A 25,951-nucleotide genomic window follows, 5' to 3' on the forward strand; every position below is an offset into this window, starting at 1 on the left:
AGCCCCCGCTTGTTCAGGGCCACTGTGTTGGCACTCACTGAAGGATCCTTCTGACCACGTCCACAGCAGGGTCTTCAATCATGGGCCTCCCCATGCGGGTTGGTTGGGCAAAGGACTCGGGGGTGACAAGGCCCACCTTGACGTCATCCTCAAGGGCCTCCACACTCATATGCATGTCACTCTCCACCTCAGTGTCAGCCAGGATGGTGTCCTGCAGCCCAGAGAGGAAAGCTGAGCGCAGGAGCCATGTACAAGGGAGGCGGCAGGTACTGCCCACCACCATCTTGTCCAGTTATGGCTGGAGGCCAGCTGCCTGACTTCATGGTAAAGCTCATTTTCTCTATAAAGTGATTATGCTCCGACTTCACTCGGGAAATCAACTGATCATTCAAGTCACGCACTCTTGCCTTTAGAAAGGGCTTTCCCGAGTGCCTGCTCTCCACAAGGCTCTGCCTGAGGCCTGGGGACATGGGTGGAGAGGCTGCCTAGGGTCCCTGATCTCTCGAAGCTTGCAGTCTAGGTTAGAAAGACAGACATTCAATGTGTACACACACACACACACACACACACACACACACACACACACACACATACACACTCATGATGTATGGTCAGAAATAGGATTAGTCCTATGAAGGCAAAGTTCCCATCTCCTGTGAGCATGAAGTGAGACTGACAAGAGTCAGCCACAGAGATGTCCAACTGGTTGGCGTCTTGACTACATGGGATGAGGGGACAAGTGAAGACAAGGGTTCGAGTGACCAACTGCCTGTGAGAAAGGGTAGTGACGATGTCCACACAGTAATTAATCTGACTGTGCCATTATTTATTCTGAGCCTCATCTCCAGTCAGGCCTTGGAAAGGGCATGGGCTTGGGACCCCTGGGGTCTCTCTATTGCCATAGGCAGTGGAGGGGTAGCTGGGAGCTAACCCAGCTACCCAGGCAGGAAAGCCTACCCATGGAAGGAAGAGCAGCCAAAATGTGACAGTGGGAGCTGAGGCCAAGGCCAGCCTACTCATAAAACAATTGGCTCTTGAATTCCCTGAGAGTGAAGCCTGATGTGGACGTGGAGAAAGAAGCAGGCCATGCAGCCTCTGCCCCAGGCGATAGCCCATTAACCAGAGACCTTACCTCATGGTCTATGGACTCATGGGGAAGTAGGAGACACTCCAAGGTCGGAAAGGAATGAAGGGGGATTGATGACAGACCCCAGGCTGCTTATGTGGCTGGCTGAAGGGTTTGGATCTGACACTGAAGTTCAGGAGAATGACAAAGTAATTTGGGCCTTTGCTGTAGTTTGGGAAATGGGTGTCAAGCATGGGAGGAAGACTTGGTAGGTAGATGGAAAGACATTGGGGTCTTGTGGCGATGGTGGATGGGACTGCTCATGGTGCATAGGAAGCCAGAGGCTGAGGTGGGCGGGCTTGACTGAGACCACGTGCACAGGCTAACTTGAGAGCCTTGGTAGAGGGGAGTGGCGTCAAGGATGTGAGGACTTTCCTAAGAGACAAGTGCATGGAGCTGGCCCCTAGGGTCCTTCCATGTCACCCCCGAAGTGGGGGTTTGATGAAGCCTGGGAGCCTTTTCTCCCTTTATGCTGTACTAGATCTCGTGTGGTCTCCTGGGAGCATACAGCTTGTCTACCCTTCCCCACCCCCAACCCCCATCTCTTTGTGTTCCTTACCGTAAAGACCTCCTGAGTGATAGACACCATATCCAGGCTGCAGTTGAGGTACTTAATCCTCTGGCTCAGTTTTTCTTTCCAGGATCGGACAAAGGCAAGGAGATCGTCTGTGGTCACCATCTAGTGAGAGCACAGAGGGAGGAAGCCTCAGGAACCATGCAAAATCACCACAAGTACAGGGACAGGGGCTTACTCAGGAAGGACAACTCTTGGTTCTTTCAAGCTCTCTCTCTTACAGAAAACGGTCCTGGAGGAGGGGAGGGGCTGGCACCGGCTGTTTCTTTTGGGCAGATGTCCTGAGGTGGCAGATCCTTCATGGATGGGGAGTTCTTTTCTTGGTCTTATAGGTTCAGTTATAGGCAAGTGACTCAAACCTGCTTGGCCCAGCATCCTCATCTATAAGATGGGGATATGGAACACCCTGTATTTCCACGAGCATTAAAATTCTATGTCCAGAAGGATGTATTTGGTCCAGTTGGCAAGGGAGCGGAGAGCTGTGCAGGAGGGCTGACTGTCTGTCTCTATGGCAATATCTCACAGGCATTCCCCTTAGCAGCACTCTACAGATTCAGGCATGCGCCCTCAACCATCTTTATCCTCACTGAGTATCTAAGACATTATTACCATTGTCTCCTAATCATTGTTCTGCAGACTAGAAATGAGGTTTTCTGAGTGAGTCTCCTGACATCCCCTCAACACAAAAGAACTGGTGGAGCTTGGAAGGACAAGATATGAGTCTAAAATGTTGCTACTCAGACAGTTAGGGCTTGCCTAACTAGCCTACTGATGGTCCTAGCAGGACAGTTAGTTTGCCCCTTGAACCCGGGAAAGGGAGACTAGGGAAATGACAGAGAAGACATAGGAACCCTTTGTCTGCACATCTGCTCTTCAGAGTGATGACCCAATGGTCTGTAGGAAACTATGTGAGAGCACACAATGCGACCTAGAGTGTCTCTGTCTCCAGAGGGACATTTATTCTGCACATGATGCTCTGTGGAAACTTTCTTCAAAAAATGTGTGTCATATTGTACAAAAATTTGCAAATGATGACTAAAAATAGAAAGAAAGAAGGAAAGAAAGAAAGAAAGAAAGAAAGAAAGAAAGAGAGAAAGAGAGAGAGAGAGGAAGGATGGAAGGAAGGAAGGAAGGAAGGAAGGAAGGAAGGAAGGAAGAAAGAAAGAAAGAAAGAAAGAAAGAAAGAAAGAAAGAAAGAAAGAAAGAAAGAAAGAAAGAAAGAAAGAAAGAAAGACATCCCCTTGGTGCTCACATCAATGGAGACAGAGCCCTGAGCTGCTGACCTGCAGAAAAAGAGAGCAGGAAGCACCTGACACGGTCTTGCAGGTCAGGTACCGGTTCTGGAGTCATCTGGGTGAGCTGCCCAGGGGGCGATACCTTGAGACTAGGGCATGTGTGGATTGAGGCAGAGACAGGCACTTGTGGCCGAAAAACAAGACTGCACACACCCAGAGACCTGTTCTGCTGACTGGGGCGTCAGAGACACTTGGAAACATGGTCGTGTGGAACTCTGAAGCAGTTCTGACACTTCACAGATTAGACATGAGAAATCCATGTATGGGCTGTGATAAAAAGGGAGCCCAGCATCCCTGCTTTTCTCATTCACTTGGGGCTGAGAGGAAGGCCTGATGGCACCGCAGAGGTAAGTAGGGTCCCCAAATCCAGGCACAGGCTCCCATCTTCACTGACTTCTGCATACTTGCCTAAGGCTAGCGGGGGAGGGGAAATTAGCTGGTTTTGTTGTTTGTTTTTGTTTGGTTGGTTTTGTTTTAATTTCTGCCTTCCATTGAGTAGCACAGGAGTTAACCAGAGAGGCTCAGAGACATCCCACCATCTCGGTTCTGGGGAAATCTGGTACCCAGATGCAAGTCTAACGCCACCTTTGCCACTCTTGACTGTGCAACATTCAGAATCTGTGATCCACTCACATCCTTATCTCCCCGGTGGTCTTGGCACGTTTGTATTTTCTGCTGAAGCTGTTCCAGAGAAGAATTTAATCCTTCCGCCTGGGAATTGGACTTTGCCACCTAGAAAAACAGGGGTTCTGAGATTCTGATTTTAGAATATGTGTTAAAAATAGGAAAACATTCTTCAGGATACACGAGAAATTGATTAAACACTTGGGGAGGGGGGACCAAATGAGAGAGGAGTATGCAGTCTTGTCAGAAAGTAGACCAACACCAGTTTAAAAGATTTGTTTCTGTATCAAATAGTATGGTTTAAATGAAATAGGCGTCACACAGTGCTATGGTTTGTATATGATCAGCCCAGGGAGAGGCACTATTAAAATGTGTGGCCTTGTTGGAGTAGGTATGGCCTTGTCGGAGTAGTGTGTCACTGTGGATGTGGGCTTTAAGGCCTTCAACTTTGCTTCCTGGAAGTCAGTATTTGGCTAGCAGTCTTCAGATGAAAATGTAGAACTCTCAGCTCCCCCAGCACCATGCCTGCTTGGATGTTGCCATGCTCCCGCCTTGATGATAAGGGACTGAACCTCTGAACTTATAAGCCAGCCCCAACTAAATGTTTTTATAAGAGTTGCCTTGGTCATGGTGTCTGTTCACAGCAGTAAAATCTTAACTAAGATACAGAGTGTGATTAAGTCTGTAAAGCCCGTCAAAAGGCATATAGAGCTTTGGGGACACCCACACTCTAACACAGTTCCAGGTTTTAAGATCCCTTGAGGTCATAGGTAGTATCCTGGACAGGGGTATTTCTCACAATCCTAAATAGAACATGATGAAAAAGGATTCCCAAAAGAACATTGATAGCCCAGCCATGACAGGGAGAGGCTGGAGTTAAAAGATGAAGGGCTTAAATGGCTGGATCTGTAGCACTGAGGAAGATGGGCAAGAAGGCTTATGGTTGTGAATGCACGACAACCACGGGGGCAGATAAGAAGAGGGCCAGGCTCTGAGCCACTGAGTGCTGCCTGGCCCCTGTGATGTCCTCAGGGAACTAATAAGTCACTATGGTCCTTCAATCATCCCGCTTCACGTAGCTCATTATAATAGATGAAAGCACAAGTAAGGATGGCTTCTAATGGGAACCCTCCATTGGGAGATTGCTCACTTCCCCCTATAGACAAGGGGCTCCTGTGAGAGAACTCAGAAAGATGCAGCTACATCTTGGTGGCTATGGTAGAGTTAGCTCTGCCACTATAGAGTGGGATGCTGGTGGTGTGAGTGTGAGAACAGAGAGAGCTTGGTACAATAGACAACAAGGAACCTTCAAGGTCTCAGGTAGCAATGCCAGTTAATGACCAGCAGCTAGCTGACAAAATCATTAATGAACAAAGCCAGCCAGAGGCTTTGTAAGAGGAGGGCTTCCACCATCCCTAACAGCCCACAAATAGTGTGTGATTATCATTCTGTTTGGGCCCAGGAGATGTGCACAGAGAGCAGGGTGTGAGCTCCATTTGCTTGGCTTGTGATAGCCAGGTGATTAACCAATTTCAACAGATTACCCCAGCCTCTTCCCGGTTCCTGACATCGCCCTACAAAATCCTCCTAGACATCAGAAATGCAGTATCTTTCCATCTCTTAGAAACTCCACCCCCCCTACTTCCAGGAGTTCCTCTTATTTTTATTTAATTTCTTACTTTTTCTTCATGTCTTACTTTTCCGTAGTAACTAGTTATTATCCAGGACTGCTTCCACATTGCATACTCCTGTGGGTGTCTGAGCTGTTAGCCATCGTTGGTGTGAGATGATGGACTTGGAGCCTCTGTTGCTGCTCCATCTTCGATGCCCTTGAGTGTCCAGCATCTTAACTTCTTTAGTTATGTACAACTGGGCTGGTAAAATTTTGCACTTAAACCCGTAGGTCACTAGGTGTCAGCCTAGGCTCCTCATGTCTAGTGTATCCCAAGTCCCACCTGTCCCATGGCCTCTCGGTTCTGGGATCAGGACATGTCCCTGCAGACACCCCATGCAGGACCATTCTGTCAGCCTTGACCTTAGCCTGACTCACATTCACCACCAGTTTTGTGCAGCCCAGCAGCCAGCCAGCAGCCAGCAGCCAGCAGCCAGCAGCCAGCAGCCAGCCACTCTCCTCATAGATGTCCCTGAGCTCTCGGTCCTGTGGGAACCCTCAGTGACCCTTGCCATCTGTAGGCTGACTGCAGCTTGTTTAACCTCAGCTTCTCACTGTCTCTTGTCACACACATTGTCACACAGCACCTGGATCCTTTCTGCCACCTCTCTAGGACACGCTATTCCCTCGTCTCCGGCTGAATTCTGTTTCAAGATTTGGGACACTTTTGCTTTCTTGGCTCATGTCTCTCTTCCCCTCTAGTCCTAGAGTGTCACACACACCTTCCTTTTGGACACAGGTGTTCTGGCCATGGTTTGGGCCAGCATCTCTTGTTCCACACAGGCCTGGATTCATATTCTGGCTCTGCCACTTACAAGTTATGCATTCCTGGGGGCTGGAGAGATGGCTCAGCGGTTAAGAGCACTGACTGCTCTTTCAGAGGTCCTGATACCCAGCAACCACATGGTGGCTCACAACCAATGGAATCTGATGCCCTCTTTTGGTGTGTCTGAAGACAGCAACAACATACTTATATATATATACATATACATATACACATGTATATATATGTATATATAATAAATCTTTTTAAAAAGTTATGCATTCCTAAGTCATGGAATTACTATTAGCCTCAGTTCTCTCTCCTCTCTCCCCTCTCCCCTCTCCCCTCTCCCCTCTCCCCTCTCCCCTCTCCGCTCTCTCCCCTCTCTCCCCTCTCTCCCCTCTCTCCCCACTCTCCCCTCTCCCCTCTCTCCCCTCTCCTTCCTCTCTCCCCTCTGTCCCCTCTGTCCCCTCTGTCCCCTCTCTCCCCTCTCTCCCCTCTCTCCCCTCTCCTCTCTCTCTCCCCTCTCTTCTCTCCTCTCCTCTCCTCTCTTTCTCTCTCTCTCTCTCTCTCTCTCTCTCTCTCTCTCTCTCTCTCTCTCTCTCATTCTCTCTCTGTGTGTGCAAGGGTGTGTAGATAGTGGCCAGAGGTCAACATTATATGTTATTGTCAGGAGGGATGCACTTTTTTTTTGTTTTAAATATTTTTATTGACTCTTTGGGAATTTTATACAATGATATATTCTCACCATACTCACCCCCAACCCTTTAACTTCTCTCAGATTTTCTCCACCTCCTTCCCAACCCCAACTTCATACTCTGTATTATTATTATTATTTAATAACCCATCGGCTTCGGTTTGTGCTGTCCACACAGAGTCTCTCATTGACCTGGAACTTGCCAGGTAGGCTAGCCTAACAGGTCAGCTAGCCCCAAGGATCTGCCTGTCTCTGCCTCCCCTCCCCTGCACTGTATACCAAATCCAGCTTTTTAGGCATGGATTCTAGGGACTGATCTCAGGTCCCGCTATGCGCCAAACACTTTAAGAACTGAGCTTTCGCCCCAGCCACTGCCTCGGTTTCTTTCATCTCTAAAATGAAGCTAAAAGGCCATCCATTCAGGTCTTACATGGACAAACAGTGCTTATTTAAATAAGTGGGCGACTGTAGTGTGTAATAACTCAGTGGATGGGCGGCACTACTAAGAGTTAGTTTGTCTTCCTGGCTGAGGTATATGTACCATGGTACAGCCATCACCCTGCTGGACAGTCCTGGTGTGCAGGTGTGTGTGCCGGATGTTCACTAGACAGAGAACAGACTTGTTTTACCTGACACTTGATATTCACTTGAAGATTTGTCATCAGCCGCTGGATCTTCTCTACGAAAATAAGGTCTGAAGATAGGTTATGGAATTTACTCTCGAATTTGTTGATGACATCGTTGGCCTGTAAGGAAAAGAAAGGAGCACACTGGGGGGACCTCGACCTGGAGTGTTAGAACTTGGAAGAATGGGGGAGGTTAATTATCGCTGGGACCCAGGTGTGCCCTTTCTTCAGAAGTGACAGCCTCTGACTGGCCATCCGGGAGGCTGTTTGGAGGGAGGGCGGGGAGCTCCCACCTGGTCCAGGTACTCCGTCTCCATCTTTTCCATGTGGATCATAATTAAACTTTCAACGAACTCAATCCGGGTAGCCTCCTTCTCCAGTCGGTGGCACAGCGTCTCAACTTCTTCAGGGGAAAAGTTGCCACCCTCTGAGAACAATCTGGAGAAAGATTGAGGAGAAGCAAAGACCACCAGTCAGACTGAACATCCCCACACATCCCGAGGCCCATGGCTTTACATCCCAGTGTGGGTGATGGAAAGACAAACGCAGCCACACCTATGCAGGGCCAGTGGGACTGCCGATTTGCTAGTGTATCAGGTTGGGTGCTCTGATAGACCAGCTAAAACAAATGAAACGCTGCACAGACTCCAGATAGGGAGGCTTGGCATGCAGCTCAGTGGTAGCGTGCCTGTGTAACATGCAGGAGGCCCTGAGTTCAATTCCTAACACCACTGAATGAACAAGAGGATGAATGAATGAATGAATGAATGAAAAAAATCTACATAAGAATGCGATGTCTGCCCTCCCCAGATGAAGTGAAACTAGAGGATTCCTTGGGGTGTGGTTGGTGCCAAAGCTGACTTTGACCTGGAGACTTCGACTCTGAGCCTCTATGACTGCACATCTCGGAGAGCCAGCATGGAGCTGGAGCCTGAACGTAGCACTTTCAGTATGAGACTGAGAGACACAGAACCCCACCAGATACTGAGATCCCAGGGCAAGGAGGAAAGAACGCTCTGAATATGTGTTCTCTGAAATGACACAACAAAACAAAACTTTTAAGTGGTCCTGAGTAGGTGCTGCCCCCAGTGGTCCAGGAAAAACAAATGTGGATTCTTGGAGGGGCTGCCACATGAGATCAGGCCTCAAAGAGGATGCTGCTGATAAAATCTGAGGGGGGAGGGGGAATGACTTCTAGTTGGAAAACACACACACACACACACACAAGGAAGTAAGGCACCATAAATAAGAACCAAGGGATAAGAGGGAGTAGAAGGAAGGACTTGCTAGATTATCTGACTTAAGTTACAAAATAACCAAATGTGAGACCTTTGAAGCAGTAAGAGGCCTCTGCTCCCTGGTGAGGGGAGCAATGGGACCAGCCACTACACATTCCTGATGTCACAGCATATCTACAAATCATTCAAAAAGTAAGTTAAGAGGGAAACATGGCTGCCCCCCACCCCCATGAGTAAACAGTGGTGGCTCACAGAGGCATAAAATAGACACCGGTTCCCACCTGCAATGCTTGACAAAGTCAATGTTGGTATAGCGCAGCTTGCCCAGACTCTCTTCCAGGTACTGCCGGAAGCTTCGCAGGGACACCTGGATGACATCCACGTAGCTGAGCAGCTCTCGGTGTAGTGTCTTGGTGAGACTAACCAGCCTGTGGGGACAGGGGAGCGGTATGTAGACCAGCCTGGGAAGCTAGGAAGGGCTGGGTGTGACCTGAGCCTGGTGGGAATCCTGGGCCCTGCCAGATACACTGCTCAACTCCTCTGGCCAGGAAAGATGGAGAAATTAAAAGTCGGGTGTGGTGGTACAAGCCTATAACCCCGGCACTCATGGGGCTGTGCTAGAAGGATCACAAGTTCGAGGCCAGCCTAGATGACAGGGAGTGTGAGGCCTACCTGGACAATTTAGTGAGGACCCTTCCTCAAAATAAAACGTAAAAAGGCATCGCCAGCAAATTACTAAATGAGCCCCAGGCTCCACCGAGTCATCGGAGCATCTGACTCCCCGGCGGTGCGGTGCGGCACTTAGCCTGCGCGCCCCTGAAATAATGCCCTGAAAGCTACTTCTCTATAACAAAGGCCACCCGAGTCAGCTGCCCCTGGGATTGGCTGCTGCAGATCTGGCATTGTCCTTCTATCACTCGAATGAGGCAGGCCCCTGACCTATCTCTCCTTGCTGGAGCCCCTTGCTCTATCTGCCCTGCAGATAGCCCGTTTTGATAGGAGTCTCTGAGTTCACCAGCAATGCCCTCCTGCGGGAAGCCCTTCTAGATGCACCCAGGGGAAGTTGTTTTTCTCCTTGTGGACATTTTGGGGCACAGCATCTGCACCCTCGCCTATGGACTGTGCGGTCCTCTTCCCTCCCAGGCTACGTCCCCTCCACCCTGCCTCACGCACAGCACGTGTTGCCCACGGACTCTGGCTCTTTGGCTCTGGTAAAAAGGAGCCTTCTGCTCCTTTGCCGGAAGGAGCTGGGTATCTCGAAGCAGGACTGGGAAGAAGATGCTCCGAGCGGCCCCTTCTTACTTTTGGCTTCTGGTGGCATTCAGGAAAATGTGCTCCATGTCGTAGATCTTGCGGCGGAAGTTCCTGCTCCGCACGGCTTGCTCTTCTTGGAACTGACAGAACATGAGCCTCTCCTTCTTCAGGGTCTCGATCACACCGGCACAGTGGCTGTCCAGTCTCTCTTGGTGAAGCAGGAGCTCAGCTGCAAGACAGTGAGGACATCTGCTACCGTCTGCAGCCATCCCCTCCACCTGCTGCCTCTTCTAGACCAGCCCAGGGCAAAACCCACTCATGTCAATGAAGGTCTCTCGCTATGCCCCAAGTGCCCTCTCCAGGGTGGGACTGAACTGCGTTGAGATCCCGGGAAGGCCAATGAGCATCCCCCTCAAGGTCCCATACTGGAGAGAGACTGAGAGCCTGGACTTCCCGCTCGGAGGAACCTTCCAGCTGCCAAGAGGGCAAAACTGGGAATACAGAGAATCTCAGGGAGCAAAGAGGTGGGTGGGGGTGTTTGGGGAGCACTGTGACATTGGTGGGAGCACCTCAACAAGCACAAAGTTGGGAAGTCTTAATCTGTTGATTTGCACCAGTAAACACTATGTCTAGCAGCCCAAATTCCAAATGGCTCCACGGTGAGGAGGAATGAGAAAGGATCAGGTTTCCAGAGCCCCCAGAGACCTTCGTGGCAGGCAGAGAGCCACAGACCTCCCATCTGAGTGTGCTTCTACCTAAAGTAATTGGTAGAAGGGCTATGGGTGTGGTTTTAATAAAAAAAATAGTATCAGCAAACAACAGAGACGCCCGCATACCCATGCTTAGCTCACCACCATTCCAATAGCTAAGATGGCCATCAACAACAAGTGGCTAACTAAATGACGGTACATAGTCCTAATGGAATATTACTCAACCAGGAAGGAGGATGAAATTGTGTAATTTTTCAAGGAAATGGCACAACTGGAGATTATGTTAAGCTGAACAAGTCAGTCTCTGAAAGTTAAATAGTACACGTTTTCTCTCATTTGTGGAATCTAGCTGTTATATGAACGGATATCTGTCTGTCTGTCTGTCTATGTCTATCTGTCTGTCTATCATCTATGAGTGACATGAAACACGAAAGGAGGAAGGAAGTAGACCAACAGGAGCAGGAGTGGGGGACAAGAGACAGTAATGGGGGATAGTTACAAGCAAAGTACAGTGATATGAATATATACACAAATGAGAAATGTGCCATTATGAAACCCATCATTCCGTATGATAATTAATTTTTAAAATTTAAACAACACAGTGTGGAGCTGGGACTTCAATTTTTGTGGTGTGGGTTTCCAAGCTGAGCATTGGTCTGGGGAGCCAAAGGGGTGAAAGGAGTCAGCCTTCAGAGTGGCCTTTTCATCCCTCATCAGCACACTTGCTTCACACATTTCCCAGAACTCAAGCCTGCAGGTCTGAGGGCCTGCCATCGTCACCACTCCGGGTCTTGGAGTTTGGGTGGGATCATGTGGGAGGCTCCATGAGAGCATTAAATGCCTATGGAATTTCAGTGGGGACTACCTAAGAATCTTACTAAAATTGTGTGCCCTGCCCCATTAATGGTGCTTCCCAGCCAAAAGAGAGAGGGTGTGGCATTCTAAGTAAAACCAGTGTGAAAAGCATGGCTTCCCCTCTGAGGCACTGTGCCGCAGACCATCTCCCCCACACCACTTCAACACCTTCTCCTGTAGAGGAAAGCTCTGGTTTCTAAGCTACAGGCTTGCCGCTAGATCATCCATCATACAGGTGTGTCTCTGACAGATATGTGAGAAGATCAGACATCCAAGAGCTACAACGGGAGGACCCCCTTCCTTTCGCCCCTGACACTACTGAGGAAGGGAGGGAGGAAGAGAGGAAGACTCATGTAGGGTGTGTGGGCCGTGCTACCAGACAGACATAAGAACTGGTGAGGTGGGGAATCTGAGGGATCTGAGATGTAGGAGGGGAGCCACCCCCGCCCTGCCTCTAGTGCCTGCTCTGGAACAGGTAACCTCAACCTCCAACTGAGAGGACCGCAGGCAGTCAGCCCTGTAATGCAGCACCTCAAACACCTCTCCATGCTAATGAGATATCTTAGCCTTAGCCTTCCGGCAATGACCTTCCCTTCCTGGATATTCTCACACTCTTCCACCCCGAAAATATACAATCCCTGGTTCACCCAGAATAAAGGATATAGATTCACATCCACACCCTATAAAGAAATACGAACAAGCTAAGATTGTCTCAGGGGGCTGCTTCATTAAGGATCGGTTAGCCTCTGCTTAACCAAATGATACTAAGATTCCCAAAGGCTTTTTCTCTTCTCCCACTGCTCTGGCACTTGCTCCCAGCTGGACCTGCTCCTGCATCTCTAGGTCTGTTGTGCAGCTGTGCTCTCGTGCCCCAAAGGGAGATGTACCCCTGTCCCCTGTCCCCTTCCTGACTTCTTCTCCAAAGTGGTACGTTAGCAGGAGACCAGGAACCACATTTGTCCCAGATCCCGCTTCCCCCTTCAGGTCTGGTGAGCAGCCACACTCTGACCTGGTGAAGGGAAAGGCAGGTCCCGGACTTTGCCCTGCTGGTGTATTGGCAGTGGCAAAGAGAAGCAGAACTGGGGACCTACATACATACAATGAACCTGGGTACCCCAGACTCACCCATGAGGGTGAGGAAAGGAAATTCCCGCAAGTCTGAAGCTAACTTGGGCTACTTTATGAAGTTGAGGCCAACCTAGGCAACCAAGTGGAGATCTTGTCTCAAGAAGAAAGGGATGGGAAAAGGGAGGGAGGGAGAAGGAAGATTTTAAAATCTCATCTACTGATTCCCAACACACCTCCGGAGTGTTATGATAATCTATTCAGCACTGCCTGGGGTAAACTGGGGCAGTTTAAAGAAAAAAAAAAAAAGATCAGCCCATTGGCCAGCAGACCCTGCAGGGGATCTCTGAGGACCAGGTGGACATTCCCATGATGACTCGAACCTGCTCTGACATTGTGAATATCCTTCTCCACTTGCTCGAGTCTTGGCTTGTGCAGGTGCAGCCGTAGCTCCAGTTCGGAATCCAGTTCATCAACCTTGGAAGCCACAATGATACGAGCATTGAGGACACATTGATCAAACCATTTCTCAAGATGTTCAAAGAAGCCAGCTCGAAGCCTGCGGAGAGACGAGCAAGGGTCAGTCATCTCTGCCAGAAAGCAAGAACAGTAAGAGATCTTTCACACTGAGACCAAACGCACTTTCTGCTGCTGTGCCTCACTATTGTTCTCACTGTACCGTTTATCTCACTGAATGGATGGACACCATCCATCCACTCAGACCATGGCCGCGTAGTTTCCAGTCTTTTATTCTCACAGAGAAGGCTGCTATAAGTACCTCCGTGCCTATGTCAGGAACAGAGGCGCTCAAAGGTTAAAGGACATGGGCTTCTACAGTTTTTTCTCATCTCCTCAAGGTTAGTGACTCAGGGCACTGGGATACAAAGGGCTGAATAATCTCTTTTCTTTTCTTCTTTTTTCTTTTTCCTTTTCCTTTTTAAGACCACAGGTCATTCCTTCATCGTCTATAGTTTTTTGGTTTTTGTTTGTTTGTTTTTTCTTTTCTGCCTTGGTCAGTACAAAATGCCACACAAGATGTAGCAGACCTTTGGCCTAGATCCATAGAATTTTTTTTTTTTTTTTAGAATTTTTAAATAAAGGAAATGTTGGGGGCTGGAGAGATGGTTAGCAGTTCAGAGTACTTTCTGCTCTTGGAGAGGACCTTGGTTCAATTCCCAGCACCTAGAAGACAGGTAACAACCCTGTGGGACTCCAGTTCTTAAGGTTCTGGTCCCCTCTTCTGGCACCATACACATACGATATAATACAGACTTACAGGCAAGCACTCAAACACATAAAATAAAAATAGACAAATCTTTCAGAAATAAACCTTAACATTATGGATGAGCTGGGAATTACCTGTCAGAGTAGGTGGCAGGGGACGCATTTCTATGACAAAGTCCAGACCTACAGAGCACCCTGGGAAGGTTGCTGGGGTCACAGTCACCAAGGCTACCTATGTCTTTGGGGCAGTCTGGAACATTTTATCTTTCCTATGATGTTTCTCACCCCTACCCTTCCTCAGTTACCTGAGCTTTTAGTCTTTCCGGCTACTGGGAGTCTTTAGTTCTCGCACCTCACGGAGAAAGTTCAGGGTAAGAGGATGTGAGCACAGTGCTTTGTCCACTCACCCTTTCTTAACCTTCAGGATTAGTTTCTGAGGAATAGACACTTGCTCTATGTACTTGGTGCAGAAAGAGTCGTGGAAGAGCACATTGTGGTGGGAATGGGGCCGACTGTGTATCTGTTGCTCGTCTTCCACAGACAGGAAGGCAAAGTAAGTGTTCCCACTTGCAGTTGTGAAGAACTCCATCTCTTCGTACGGTATCTCCTCGGACTCTTCCCTGCCTTCAGCCTGTACAGAGAGTGAGACTTGAAAATCAATGTCAGCTGCTGCAGGTGACACCAGGTGGAAAGGTTTTGTACCAGGCTGCCAATAAGAGTTTTCCCTAACCTCCTTCCCCACACAGAGCGTGCGTTTTAGTTACGCTTATTTGCTCACAGAGCTGACCCCAGGGTGTTTTGCAGGCAAGCCCTAGATTCCTGAATTACATCCTCAGTGATTTTAAAGTGAGAAGTTTCGTATATAGATCTCAGCTCTCCGTTTCCTTTGGAACAACACCAAACACGCTATTTCTCACTGCTGAGACTGAGTAGTGACAGCACGCTTTTTTACCACTTGCCATTTTGACCTACAGCTTCCAACCCTTTTCTCAGTACATGTCAACATTTGAGTTTGGAATTCATGCAGAAAACGAGGAGGAGGATTCAAAATATATATATTTGCCATTCTACGACCATAGAGTTCAAGCTATGGCCTTGTGTGTTTGGATGCAGTTTGAAGACAAGGTTTATTAAAATGAGATCATCACTAACCCTCAAATGAGAGCATCCTAGTTGCCTTTCCTATGCTATAATATAACATCCTGACAAAAAGCAATTGAGAAAGGACTTATTTTAGTGGGAAGTCACGGTAGTAGGAGTTTGAGCTAGTCCCGTCACATCCACATTGGAAAAGAGAGAGAAATGAATGTTTATATGCTCATTTGCTGACTTGGGCTCAGCATGATCTCTCTGCTCTCATACAAGTTAAGATGCCCTGCCTAGGGAATGGTGCTGCCCACTGTGAGCTGAGTCTTGCCACATCAATTAACTCAAGACAACTTCCCCACAGGCATGCCCACAGGCAACTCTGATGTAGACAGTCTCTCTCTGAGACTCCTCCCAGATGATTCCGGGTGGTAACAAGTAGACAACTTAAAACTGCCCACCAAGGGGACCTGTGCGTGAAGGTTTTGTTACATATCCAGTAAACAGGAAGAGAGAAGGGTTGAAGTAGAAGAGACATGAGGCAATCTGTGCAATAAACAAGAGGTAAAAAAGAGATGGGGGCGGGTGGAGGGGGATGTGAAGAAAGCCTTGGGAAGGATGACTCCAGAGTAGACAACAGGGTATGAAGAAAGGATGGCAAATTTTTAAAATCTTTGCTGTGAGGGAAGAATTGACGTTTTGTTAACAAAAGTAGGAAGGAATAAATACTCTTGTGGGACTTTATCTGGACCCCTGTAGAGACTGAGCCACTGGGAGCCCTAGCTTATCTGAAGAGAATATATAAGACAAACAGTAAACTTTCTTCACACGCAACAATGAGCCAGTGGCTGGCTTACCTGACCCATAAAATAGGTCTCTTGATAGTACTCTAGCACGTCTTCATTCTCATATTCGTCTTCTTCCTCCTCATCCTCCTTTATTTCCTCCTCCTCCTCTTCTTCTTCTTCTTCCCTCTCTTCCTCCTCTACTCTCTCCTCTTTTATTTCCTCCTCTTCCTCCTCTTCCTCCTCCTCTTCCTCCTCTTCTTCTATCTCTTCCTTCTCTCCTTGAACCTTGAGATTTTCTTGGTCCTGAGATGCCTCTGAGGAGGTCTCCCTCATGCCCAGCTTTTCTTCAGCCTCTTGGGAAGAAGACCCCTCTTTGGGCTCATCCATCCTGTCACTCTGCGGGGACTTGCTCTCCTGGTTCAGTGCCTCTCCAGCAGTGCTGGGTTCTGATTCCCCACTTCCCTCTTCTTTCATGCTTTCTGTGGGCTTCTCGGAACCTTTGATCTTCCTTTGTTTTTTCTTCATTTTCCTTATTTTCCGTATGAAGAGTTTCTCATGGGTTTCTGTTGGTGACCAATATTAAAGTGTAAGGACGGGGACAGTGACCAGTGTTGCCCAGATTGGGGACCCCACCCACAGATGCACAGGGCAGGTGGTAGGAAGGTCCGGACTCAGGTCCTGAGTGTTACCTGGTTGCCTGAATTTAAAAATCACTTCCCCAGCCAAGTTCTACAAGGAAAAAAGAAGATTACAAGTCACCAGAGGACTTTCTCCGGAGTGCTACTTCTAAAGCTTCGTGTCTCTTTAGGTTAAAAGATGCAGGCCATGACCAACTTCATTCACTGGGCCAATCAGTGTGTCCTGAGTCCATGTAAACATTTTTTTTTCCCACTTAGTTCCCCGCAGGCTACCACACCTGCTTGGTAAGCACTGAATGATGGAATCAGGGCTCCTGACAGTCTCAGAAGTGAACGAGAGATAAGGGTGAGTAGAATGCTGAGAACATGCTGCACCCATGTCTGGGGATGGGGGATAGAATGAGCCTGATTGACATGATCCTGAGTGATTAGAGCGGGCAAGGAGAATCTCAGGAAAGGGCCAATGGGGATGGGCTTAATTTTAGCAGAATCACATGGCGGTAATAGATATTATGAGTAAAACTCGAAGCAGTATAGATTTTAGTTAGACCTTTCATCTTAAGGTTGAAACCTACTGATCGTATGTATGTTTGGGGATCTTTATGTGTGTGGGGATGCACATGTGTGTATTTCAGAGAATGGCTGTGGGTGTCAAACCTTACTGTCCACCTTGAGGCACGTTGTTGTTACTGTTCACTGCAGTATCTATCAGCCTGGCTGCGTTCTGAGCTTCTGGGGACCCTCCTGTCTCTCACTTCCATCTCCCCACAGAAACACAGGTGTGGGAAGCCATTCAGGACTCCCTGGCCAGCCCGACAGAAATCTATGCCAGGCAGTAAACAAGCCCATATTTGGTGGATGGCTCGCCCTTAATCCCTGATTGACTGAGCAAGCCTGCCTGGTGAGGTGATGTGACCTGTGGTGATTGGTTGAGGCATGGTTGTGGCTCAAGTGGATAAAAAACCGCTTGTACCTCGAGGCGCGGGGGATTTGAAGAGAGAAGCTGCCTGAGTAAACTGCTTTAAGAAGAACCGGTGGTTGCATTTTCCTTGCTGGCCAAGTTGGACGCAACACACAGGGACTTCAGTTATCTATTATTGTGACGGTTTGTATATGCTCAGCCCACAGAGTGGCACTATTAGAGGGTGTGGCCCTGATGGAGTATGTGTGACCTTGTTGGAGTGGGTGTGTCCCTGTGGGCTTGGGCTTTAATACTCTCATCCTAGCTGCCTGGAAGTCAGTCTTCTGCTAGCAGCCTTCAGAGGAAGCTGTAGAACTCTCAGCTCTTCCTGCACCATGCCTGCCTGGATGCTGCCATATTCCCATCTTGATGATAATGGACTGAACCTCTCTCTGAACTTGTAAGTCAGCCCCAGTTAAGTGTTGTCCTTTATAAGACTTGCCTTGGTCATGGTGTCTGTTCACAGCAATAAAGCCCTAATGAAGACAGTTACTATGCCTGCATTATGTGGGTTCTTGGGATTTGAACTTAGGTCTTCACACTTGCAAAGCAAGCACATTATCTGCGGAGCCATCTACCTAGTCCCTAATCTTTTTAAACTTTGAAGAGAAGGCCTTTGCTCAGTCTCTTCAACCTTGACATCCTGACATGGAATTCTACTTTGCAGACTTAAGGATGGCTTCCGGATGTCCAGCCAATCAGATAGGAAGCCATCCCCCCTCCCCCTTCTCCTACTTGCTACTTGGCAAGTGGCCAGAGGCGCAGCGGTATCTGTACACTATCTGTCCCTCATACCTGCTCAAAGATTTCACGAATGAAGAAGTGTCGGCTGAGGGTGAAGCTATAGCAGTTGAGTTCTTTCAGCACCAACCCTGGGTACTCCATCACTTCTTTGGTCAGCAGGAGGTGAAAACATTCGTACCTGGAAGGGAGGGAGGGAGGGAGGGAGGGAGGGAGGGAGAGAGGGAGGGAGATGAGACCACTGTGTGAAGGAACTCTGCTGAGTGTGGGAGAGTCTCCTGGAGACATGCCCCTGCCTCCGTCTGGCAACTGGCATTGTGGAGAGCTGCTGGGTGGCTAGTCGTTTTCATAGAAGCAGACCTTGGGCCACTGCTCTATTTTCCTGCTTTTTGGGGACTCTGTCAAGCACGTGAGCTTTTTGTTTGTCAGGCAATTTCTTAGGATTTGCACTCGGGCCTTCACACTTACAAAGCAAGCATGTTGTCTGCCGAGCCATCTACTTAGCCCCTCATCTTTTTAAACTCTGAAGTGGAGGTCTTTGCTTAGTCTCTTCATCCTTGACATCCTGACAGGGGTTTCCTACTTTGCGGGATTACTTTTCTTGCTGGCGGTCTCACCTCTGTCCTTGGACCTGATCGACATTATTCCATCAACCCCTCAGACATCATCCGTCTCAGAAGTTTTATCTGTTTCTTGGGCAAAGTGAACAAGGCTCAGAGTTTACTTAATTGCCCAGAGATAAACTCCCAGGATCTATGTGAAGCAATCAGATAGAAGGTGGGTCTAATTCTGTGAATGGTCTTTATAGGATCCGCTGTACAGAGGCAGGCAAATGTAAGGCAGTTCACAGAGCACTGTTTGTAATTGTGTATGGTGAACCTGGAGCCAGTGCGGAAAAAGCTTGTCACGAGATGTCTAGCCTGTGATAAAGTATCGTGTGTGTGTGTGTGTGTGTGTGTGTGTGTGTGTGTGTAATTATAGTAAGAGATTCTATGTGGTCACTTAAAAACTGAAATAGATCTATAGATACCGAATAGTATGCATTATATAGCCCATGCATTATTGTAAAAGCACTGTATTGGCATGTATCTATATACATAAGTGTGTGTGCTCACACAGAGGAGCAGCTGGGCAAGGATGACAGGGACATCCCTATTGGCAGAAGCTGACTTCCATACAAAGAGTATCCATGTTTACACTTTTTTTTAAAAAAAAAAAGAGAAGCCCAAGTTGTTGGCCTTGAATTTCAGTTGCCTTGACATTTCCCACTGCAAACTTGACACAATTCCCCCTGGGAAATTCTGTGGGATCCTGGGTGAGGGGCAAAGGGTTGTTAATGTTCTCTGGTATCGGAGCTGAGGCTTTTATCTGAGTTTTCTGATCACACCCCTGGACTCCTGTGCTAGCTGGGGACCTTGAACAATGACTCCCAACCATCCCCGCCTCTCTTCTGAGGTCTGGCCAGCCTACCTGGACTTCATGTTCTTCAGAAAAGTCCTGGCCTTTTCCATGTGGGCTTTCAGCGACTCCTCTTGGCTTTGCTGTCTCAGTTGGTCGAGAAGCTTATCCAGGAGGGTCTCCTGGTTCTGGCAGCCATTCCCAAAGCAAGAGGAGCACAGGTGAGTGTCCAGAGTTGACAGAATGGTAGTGACCTACAGACCCCACTGCCTCTGGAGCTGGGGGTAGGCAGGAAGTCTGTGAGGGCCGCCATGGCTCAGACTATACTCACTCTCCCCAGCACACGCTTTCGGGCTCCTCTGCGTTTCTGGAATTTTCTTTCTCCCCTATCTACCTCCTCAAGGACCCAGCTCAGATGAGGCACTTCAAGCATTTCTCATGTGCTTTGTCCCTATAGCCAAGCCTGAACTACACTTTTCTGAGGCATCTGCACTTCGGTCATGCTCCAAGTCACACCTAGAATGCCCACGTATGAAGGCAGGCAGGGCTGGGGCTGGCTGCACGGGCAGGTGAACGGCTGATGTGTGCTCCAATGTCCCTATTACATAGCTGTGAATGATCCTGGACACACAGCTCGCTACCTGACTGATACTTGTGATGCTGCACTGTGAACTCGAGGTGTATTCACCATCCCTAGAGAAGGCGACTGATATCTTACAAGATTCCTTAGGTGACAGCTTGGAGCCAGTCCCCTGAAATTCTACCTATGCCTATACTGCCTGATCAGATCACATTCCAGAACCGGACTTCAAAAGGCATATGGACTCAAGAGTTAGCTACTTTGGGAGCTCAGGATTCAGTAGGCATGGCTGTCAGCTAGTCCCCTGTAGAGAGACACAAGCTTGGGAGCTGGGAAGCCACCCATCAATGTTGGCACTTCCTCATGATGAAGCAACCTTGCTTGTTATGTTGGGAATTGGGGTCTGGCCAGTTTCTCCTGAGAAACTTCTCATAAAAAGGTTTACCATGAGCAGGGCAGTGGTGGCACATGCCTTTAATTCCAGCACTTGGGAGGCAGAGCCAGATGGATTTCTGAGTTCAAGGCCAACCTGGTCTACAGAGTGAGTTCCAGGACAGCCAGGGCTACACAGAGAAACCCTGACTCGAAAAACCAAAAAAAAAAAAAAAAAAAAAAGAAAAAGAAAAAAGAAAAAAGGTTTATCATGTCTTTAATTAGACTTTACTTCCTACAAGGGTCTGTGTCCCCTCCCCTGCCCCTAGAACAACTGTATATGAATAATTCTGGTGTTCACTATGGGGACAGTGCAGTTACTGTGAGATGTATCACGTTGCTATCTTCTTTCAACACTAGGGGGTGGGGACAAGAAGAATGCATTCTCTTTGCTGATCAGTAAGCCATGGCTCATACAATTATATCCGGGCATCTTGTTTATTTTCTTTATTTATATAATTCCTTTGTTTTTCCTCTCCCTGTATATGTGTGTGTGTGTGTGTGTGTGTGTGTGTGTGTGTGTAGGCACATGAGTGTGAAGGTCAGAGGACAACTATTGGGAGCCTCTCCTGGCACTTTATGGTACCCAGTGATTGAACTCAGGTTATTTGGTTTGCCTGTAAGGGTCCTGACCTGCTAAACCACCCGCCAGTCCAAGATCATGTTATTTTAACCACGCAGACTACTCTCCATTCAGTTAGTCAGTCAGTCAGTCTGTCTGTCCTTCCTCTCTTTCTTGTGCACACTCTTAGAGACAAGCTTGATTCCCAAGAGCTATCCCAGGACTCCGGCATTGTTGAGCCTTCTTCCTGTTACTTCCATCCCCAGGATCCAGACAAGCCGCGGGGTCTCTACCTACCATATTGTATGTTTTTACATTTGAGTCTAGGATCTATTTTCAGTTCATTTTTGTTTATGGTGCTTTTGTTCAGTTGGCTTCTCCCGACCCCCGACATTCCTGTCTAAAAGAAGGCTGAGCTCAGGCAGCTGGAGTCCGGGTCCACCCACATCTCCTCACACGCATGCGCACACAGCTCAGGCTTCTGGCACCTGGTTCTCCTGGTTGTGTTTCTGCCGATGCTGTTCTATCCTCTTCTCCAGCTCCAGCTCTTGTGTCATCAGAACACTTTGGTGCCCCTCCCACAGCCTCACAGCCTCCTGGAAGTACCTGAAGAGGTCCGAGCTCTGCCATTCTGTCTCCCTGGCCAAATCCTCAAAGGAGTTCTGCCATGGTAGAAAGCAAGGAAAGTTACCCAAGCCTAACCTTGGCAGACTAACCCAAGCCCCAAGGATCGCCTGGCCACAGAGGCCTGTGTCTCCAAGCTACAGCCTGGGCACCATCCCTCAATGTCCGCTTTAGGCTCTCTGTTGGTTAGTTTTGTGTCGCCGTGGTGGAAGCTGGGAAATGAGACTCTTAACTAATATGATTGCCTCCATAAGACTGGTCCGTAGGTAAGTAGGTTGAGCATTTTCCTGATTGGTGATTGATGTGGGCAGACCCAACCCACCGTGGATGCTGCTATCTACCCCTGGGCAGGTGGTCCTGCATTATATAAGAAAGCCGACTGAGCAGACCATCAGGAGCAAGCTAGTAAGCAGTGTTCCTCCATTACTTCTGCTTCAGCCCCAGCCTCTACGTTCCTGCCTTCAGTTTCAGTCCTGACTTTTTCAGTGATGGACTGCAATGTGGAAGTGTAAAAAAAATAGACCCACTGTTCCCCGAGTTGATTTGATTGTGATGTTTTAGAAATAGAAACCCTAACTAATACAGGCTCCATCTGGGCTCCTGGCCTTCCCTGCATGGGGTAGTAGGACCTGGGCATCTTTCTCTAGAACATTCCTGTGGAGCCATGAAAGGCAGCCTGCTTTCTGGTTGAGCTAGGTTTGAAACCCCGGTGAGCCTGCCGGGGATCCCACAGGTCCCCTGCAAGGGACCGTAGGCGCTTTGCCACGCTCCTGAACACTAGGCCCCTGACACGAGACCCCAGCTCTCCATAGGTCTATGGCCATCAGTCACGTAAGGGCAAGGCCCCAAGCCCCTCCACAGGTAGAAAACTCGACCACAGGTCACATAGCCTCAGGACAGAGCTCCATTTAATGAGGTACCTAAAGGTCTGAAGGGTTTAGCCAATAAACTCCCCTTCCCAGACACTCCTCCCTGCAAAAGGTATTTAACCCCAGGCCCTAAGAAAGTGGGGTACGGTTTTGCTCATTGCCATTCTCCACCCTGACAATGCCTTAAAACCATGGACTGCCTCTTTTCATCAGGATTTGGCGAGAGGAGCAATGGATCAGGTCCTTGTCTAAAGAGCCCTGTGTAATCTCCCACAAGAGGCCTCTCAGTGCTCCCAGTCACAGCCTCCACCAAGCCAAGCCAAGCAGCCCACAGAGCAAGCCAATGGCTCTCTCCTCTCCACAGGACCCAGTCAGAGCTCTCTCCTATTTTCCCCTTTGGCCCCAGGCCAGATCCAGTCCTCGGGCCCCCATTCCGTTCTCAGCTTTTCCGAGGAATCCAGCGGCCTCTGGGGTACCCAAGAGTCTGAGAACCAGACATTCCCAGCCTCTCTGCAGGCCCGGGGACTCCCAAGCTGGCTCCAGCAGTCCCCGGGGACCTCGGACTGCACCCCGCACCCCCGGAGTGGGATCCCGTGGCTTCTCCTAACCCGACACCCACTCCGCGCCAGCATGGCGTAAGCACATCAGGCACTGGGCACACTTATGGTGCATATACATGCAGGCAGGCAAAAACACTCATATACATAAAATAAAATAAAATAAAAATTTTTGAAAAGCATTCTACATGTTAGGACTAGAGATAGTTGGCTGTCAGAGGGCTTTCTTAGCATGTGTGAGGAGCTGAGTGAATGGCTAGCACTGCACATATGAAAAACAAAACCACACAGGTTACATGCATCTGTCTGGGAAAGAGACTGGTGGATTAGACTGAGGGATAAATTTGGCCTTCTGCCTGTTTTTGTGTGGACTCATGAGCTAGTCACAGATTCTCCAATTTTTAAATGTTTTTTTTTTTAATTCAAAAGTAGTGAAAAAGATACCATGAAACTTAAATGGAGCACAGACCCTGGCCTCTAATACAGGCATTGGAGCACAGCCACGGCCTTTGCTTCCACGCTGCTTAGGCTGATAGAAGTGACAGGCTGGGACAGACACCTGTGGCCTGCAAGGCCTCACTCAATACTTGGCCCTTCACAGAAAGAGCATGCTGACTCTGGGTTAAGACTACATACTTTTGGGACTGGACACTCTTGCCCTCCCCAGTCTTCAACAAAGTGGTTCTGATACACCCATAGCCTAAGTGGCTTTCCCAAACCTAAGTAACCCATATGTCAGGGTGGTTTCTGGGACAGAGGGAATGAGCCTGGGTGTGGTTAGCCCAGGAGGCCTATGCAGGAAGGAACTGGTAAGGGTCAGGGAGTGGCTACACCAGGGGCACCCTAGGATTTTCAGTGTAGTACTCCAGAGATGCACCCCACTTCCAGGGTCCCCAGCACCCCTGTACATACATCCAGGAGCTCCAGCTGCTTCTCCACCTTGCTCTGGAACTCCCCCACCATCAGGAAGAAGGTTGGATTTACTAGGCTCTCTGCCTCTGCTTCAGAGAAAGCTTTCCAGTTCAGCAGCTGCTGCTGCAGTGAGGTGGGGGAGGGGGGGCGGGAGAGAACAGGGCAGAGAAACACGCAGTTATCAATGAACTGTTTCAGGGCCCCAAGACAGCTACAACTGCCACGTGGATCCCCTTGGGTCTGTTCCTAGACGGGTGAGGTGCAGAGCAGAGCCTGCCAGAGGTACCCGGAGAATAGGGGACACTCCCTGTGGGTAGCAAGTGAACCCTCAGAGCTCAGAACTTTTCAAAATGCCCAGGCTTTTGTAGACTTTTCATCTAGACACTTTTACCAAGGAGGCAGGGAGGGGTTATTTTAGCAAACTATTTCCCCAATATCACTGTCCTGGATAGGTTGGGAGTAAGCTCGCTGCTTTACCCTGCCCAGAGGCAGGCAGGCCAAGAGACAACGGTGGGACTGGAGCTAGGATCAGCACTATCTATGAAAGGGACCTTGTGGTGTCCCCTTAGAATATGGCCTCCATCTTTGGCAAAGCCCAGTGCTGTGAAGAATAAGGCCAAGAGTTAACAACAGAGATGGTTTATGAATACACAGCTCCATTTCCTAGGAGGCTTTGATGCTGGGCTAAGCTCTGTAGAGTGCAGGATCCTCCAGGTAGAGGGAACCAGAATGCCCAATGGCCAGCGAGCACCTGGTGACTGACAGGGAGGAAGAAAAGCCTAGATCAAGACTGAAGGGGGTGGAAGAGGCAGAGAAGGTCCCAGCACACAGCTCCTCCTCTCCCTGGGCCTCCAGAGAAGGACGCCTACCTTGCATTCCTGCACTCGGGACAGGCACTGCTGCCAAATCTTCTCATACAGGAAGTGGACCAGCGACATGCAGTCCATGTGGTAGGTGTCTCCAGGGACAGAACATAAAATGGGTCAAATGAGTCAGGCTTTCTCCCAAGAGGTAGAGAAAAATTAGGAGAGGGGTTCCTGTTGCAGAGGGAATCAGCTCTACTCAGCAAAGAACCTCCGCAGCGAAGGTTGCGCAGCTCAGATTGGTCAGAGCCTCTATTCAGGTCAGGGGCTGGTATCTCCCTCCTCAGAGAATTCCTAGCCCCCCAAGAGGATGACCTCATATGAGGAGTTCGTCTCTACCAGTAGGGGTCTTCTGGGACACAAAGACAATGGTGCCTGTGAGCGTCTTTAATCTGAAATGAACACCATGGGCTCCAGTTTTGAGCACGCATTTGCCAGCTATGGCTAGGGGGCGCTATCTGAGAGGCTTGGAAGCCTTTAGGAGCTGAAGCCTGGCTGACAGAAGTAGTTCATTAGGGGTGAACCTTTAAAGGTCACAGCTCTGCCTGTGGTTCAAGTACCCTCTCTGCTCCCTCCCTGGTCCACTGTGACATGTGGAGACTCTACCACAGGCTCCCACCATCTTGCTTACAGTCAGACCTTGGACATCCTCTACAGCCATGAGCCAGAACAGACCTTTGCTCTCTCTCTCTCCTCAGTTGCTCATCAAATATTGTGTCACAGCAATGTGAGTGACTTTCACACAGCCGCTGACTGACCTCTCTGGGTTGTAGTGAGCCTCAAAGATGGAAAAATGATCGCATCCTCAAAAGTACGGCTTGGCATACTTTGTCCACAAAGTGATAGGCTCACTGTTTCTATCTATGTGGTCACACGGTCTCTGCTGCAAGGAGCAAGCAGCCTGAGAGTACAAGAAAGCACACAAGTGTGACCATTTCCAAGCCAGGTAGCTGGGGTATGACTGTGACCTGACACTCTTAATGTGGGATAGTCTAAATAGTTACCACTTATGATTGAGCCTTCTGGCTGTGAGCTAGGAACTCAACTATGAATAGCCGTTAATCCACAAGGTAGGGGCCATGGTTAGTCCTGTTCACATCTCTGCTCTACACTGAGGCCATGAGATGACATGGCTTTCCCAAGGTTATGCAATCAGGACAAAGCAGGGCTGGGCTTTAATCTCATACCTCCAACTGCAAGACTCTCAGGACATGGCC

At 48.9% G+C, this 25,951-nt stretch overlaps 1 protein-coding gene across 1 annotated transcript in view; it reads right to left on the reverse strand.

Annotated features, from left to right (window-relative positions):
- Ccdc180 (coiled-coil domain containing 180) overlaps nt 1-25,951 on the reverse strand; it is a 60,380-nt gene that overhangs the window by 19,883 nt on the left and 14,546 nt on the right. Inside the window, exons 12-27 of the mRNA XM_021161543.2 lie at nt 24,741-24,829; nt 23,872-23,994; nt 21,398-21,571; nt 19,408-19,523; nt 17,992-18,118; nt 16,287-16,326; nt 15,667-16,160; nt 14,131-14,354; nt 12,883-13,058; nt 9,918-10,098; nt 8,897-9,043; nt 7,671-7,815; nt 7,381-7,497; nt 3,629-3,727; nt 1,686-1,805; nt 39-211 (exon numbers count right to left, since the gene is read on the reverse strand). Coding sequence (XP_021017202.1) covers nt 39-211; nt 1,686-1,805; nt 3,629-3,727; nt 7,381-7,497; nt 7,671-7,815; nt 8,897-9,043; nt 9,918-10,098; nt 12,883-13,058; nt 14,131-14,354; nt 15,667-16,160; nt 16,287-16,326; nt 17,992-18,118; nt 19,408-19,523; nt 21,398-21,571; nt 23,872-23,994; nt 24,741-24,829 — 2,545 coding nt within the window. The remainder of the gene's footprint in view (nt 1-38; nt 212-1,685; nt 1,806-3,628; nt 3,728-7,380; nt 7,498-7,670; nt 7,816-8,896; nt 9,044-9,917; nt 10,099-12,882; nt 13,059-14,130; nt 14,355-15,666; nt 16,161-16,286; nt 16,327-17,991; nt 18,119-19,407; nt 19,524-21,397; nt 21,572-23,871; nt 23,995-24,740; nt 24,830-25,951) is intronic.

This window comes from Mus caroli, unplaced genomic scaffold (genome assembly GCF_978045245.1).
Source record: "Mus caroli unplaced genomic scaffold, Mus_caroli_1 scaffold_6, whole genome shotgun sequence".
Taxonomy (NCBI): domain Eukaryota; kingdom Metazoa; phylum Chordata; class Mammalia; order Rodentia; family Muridae; genus Mus; species Mus caroli.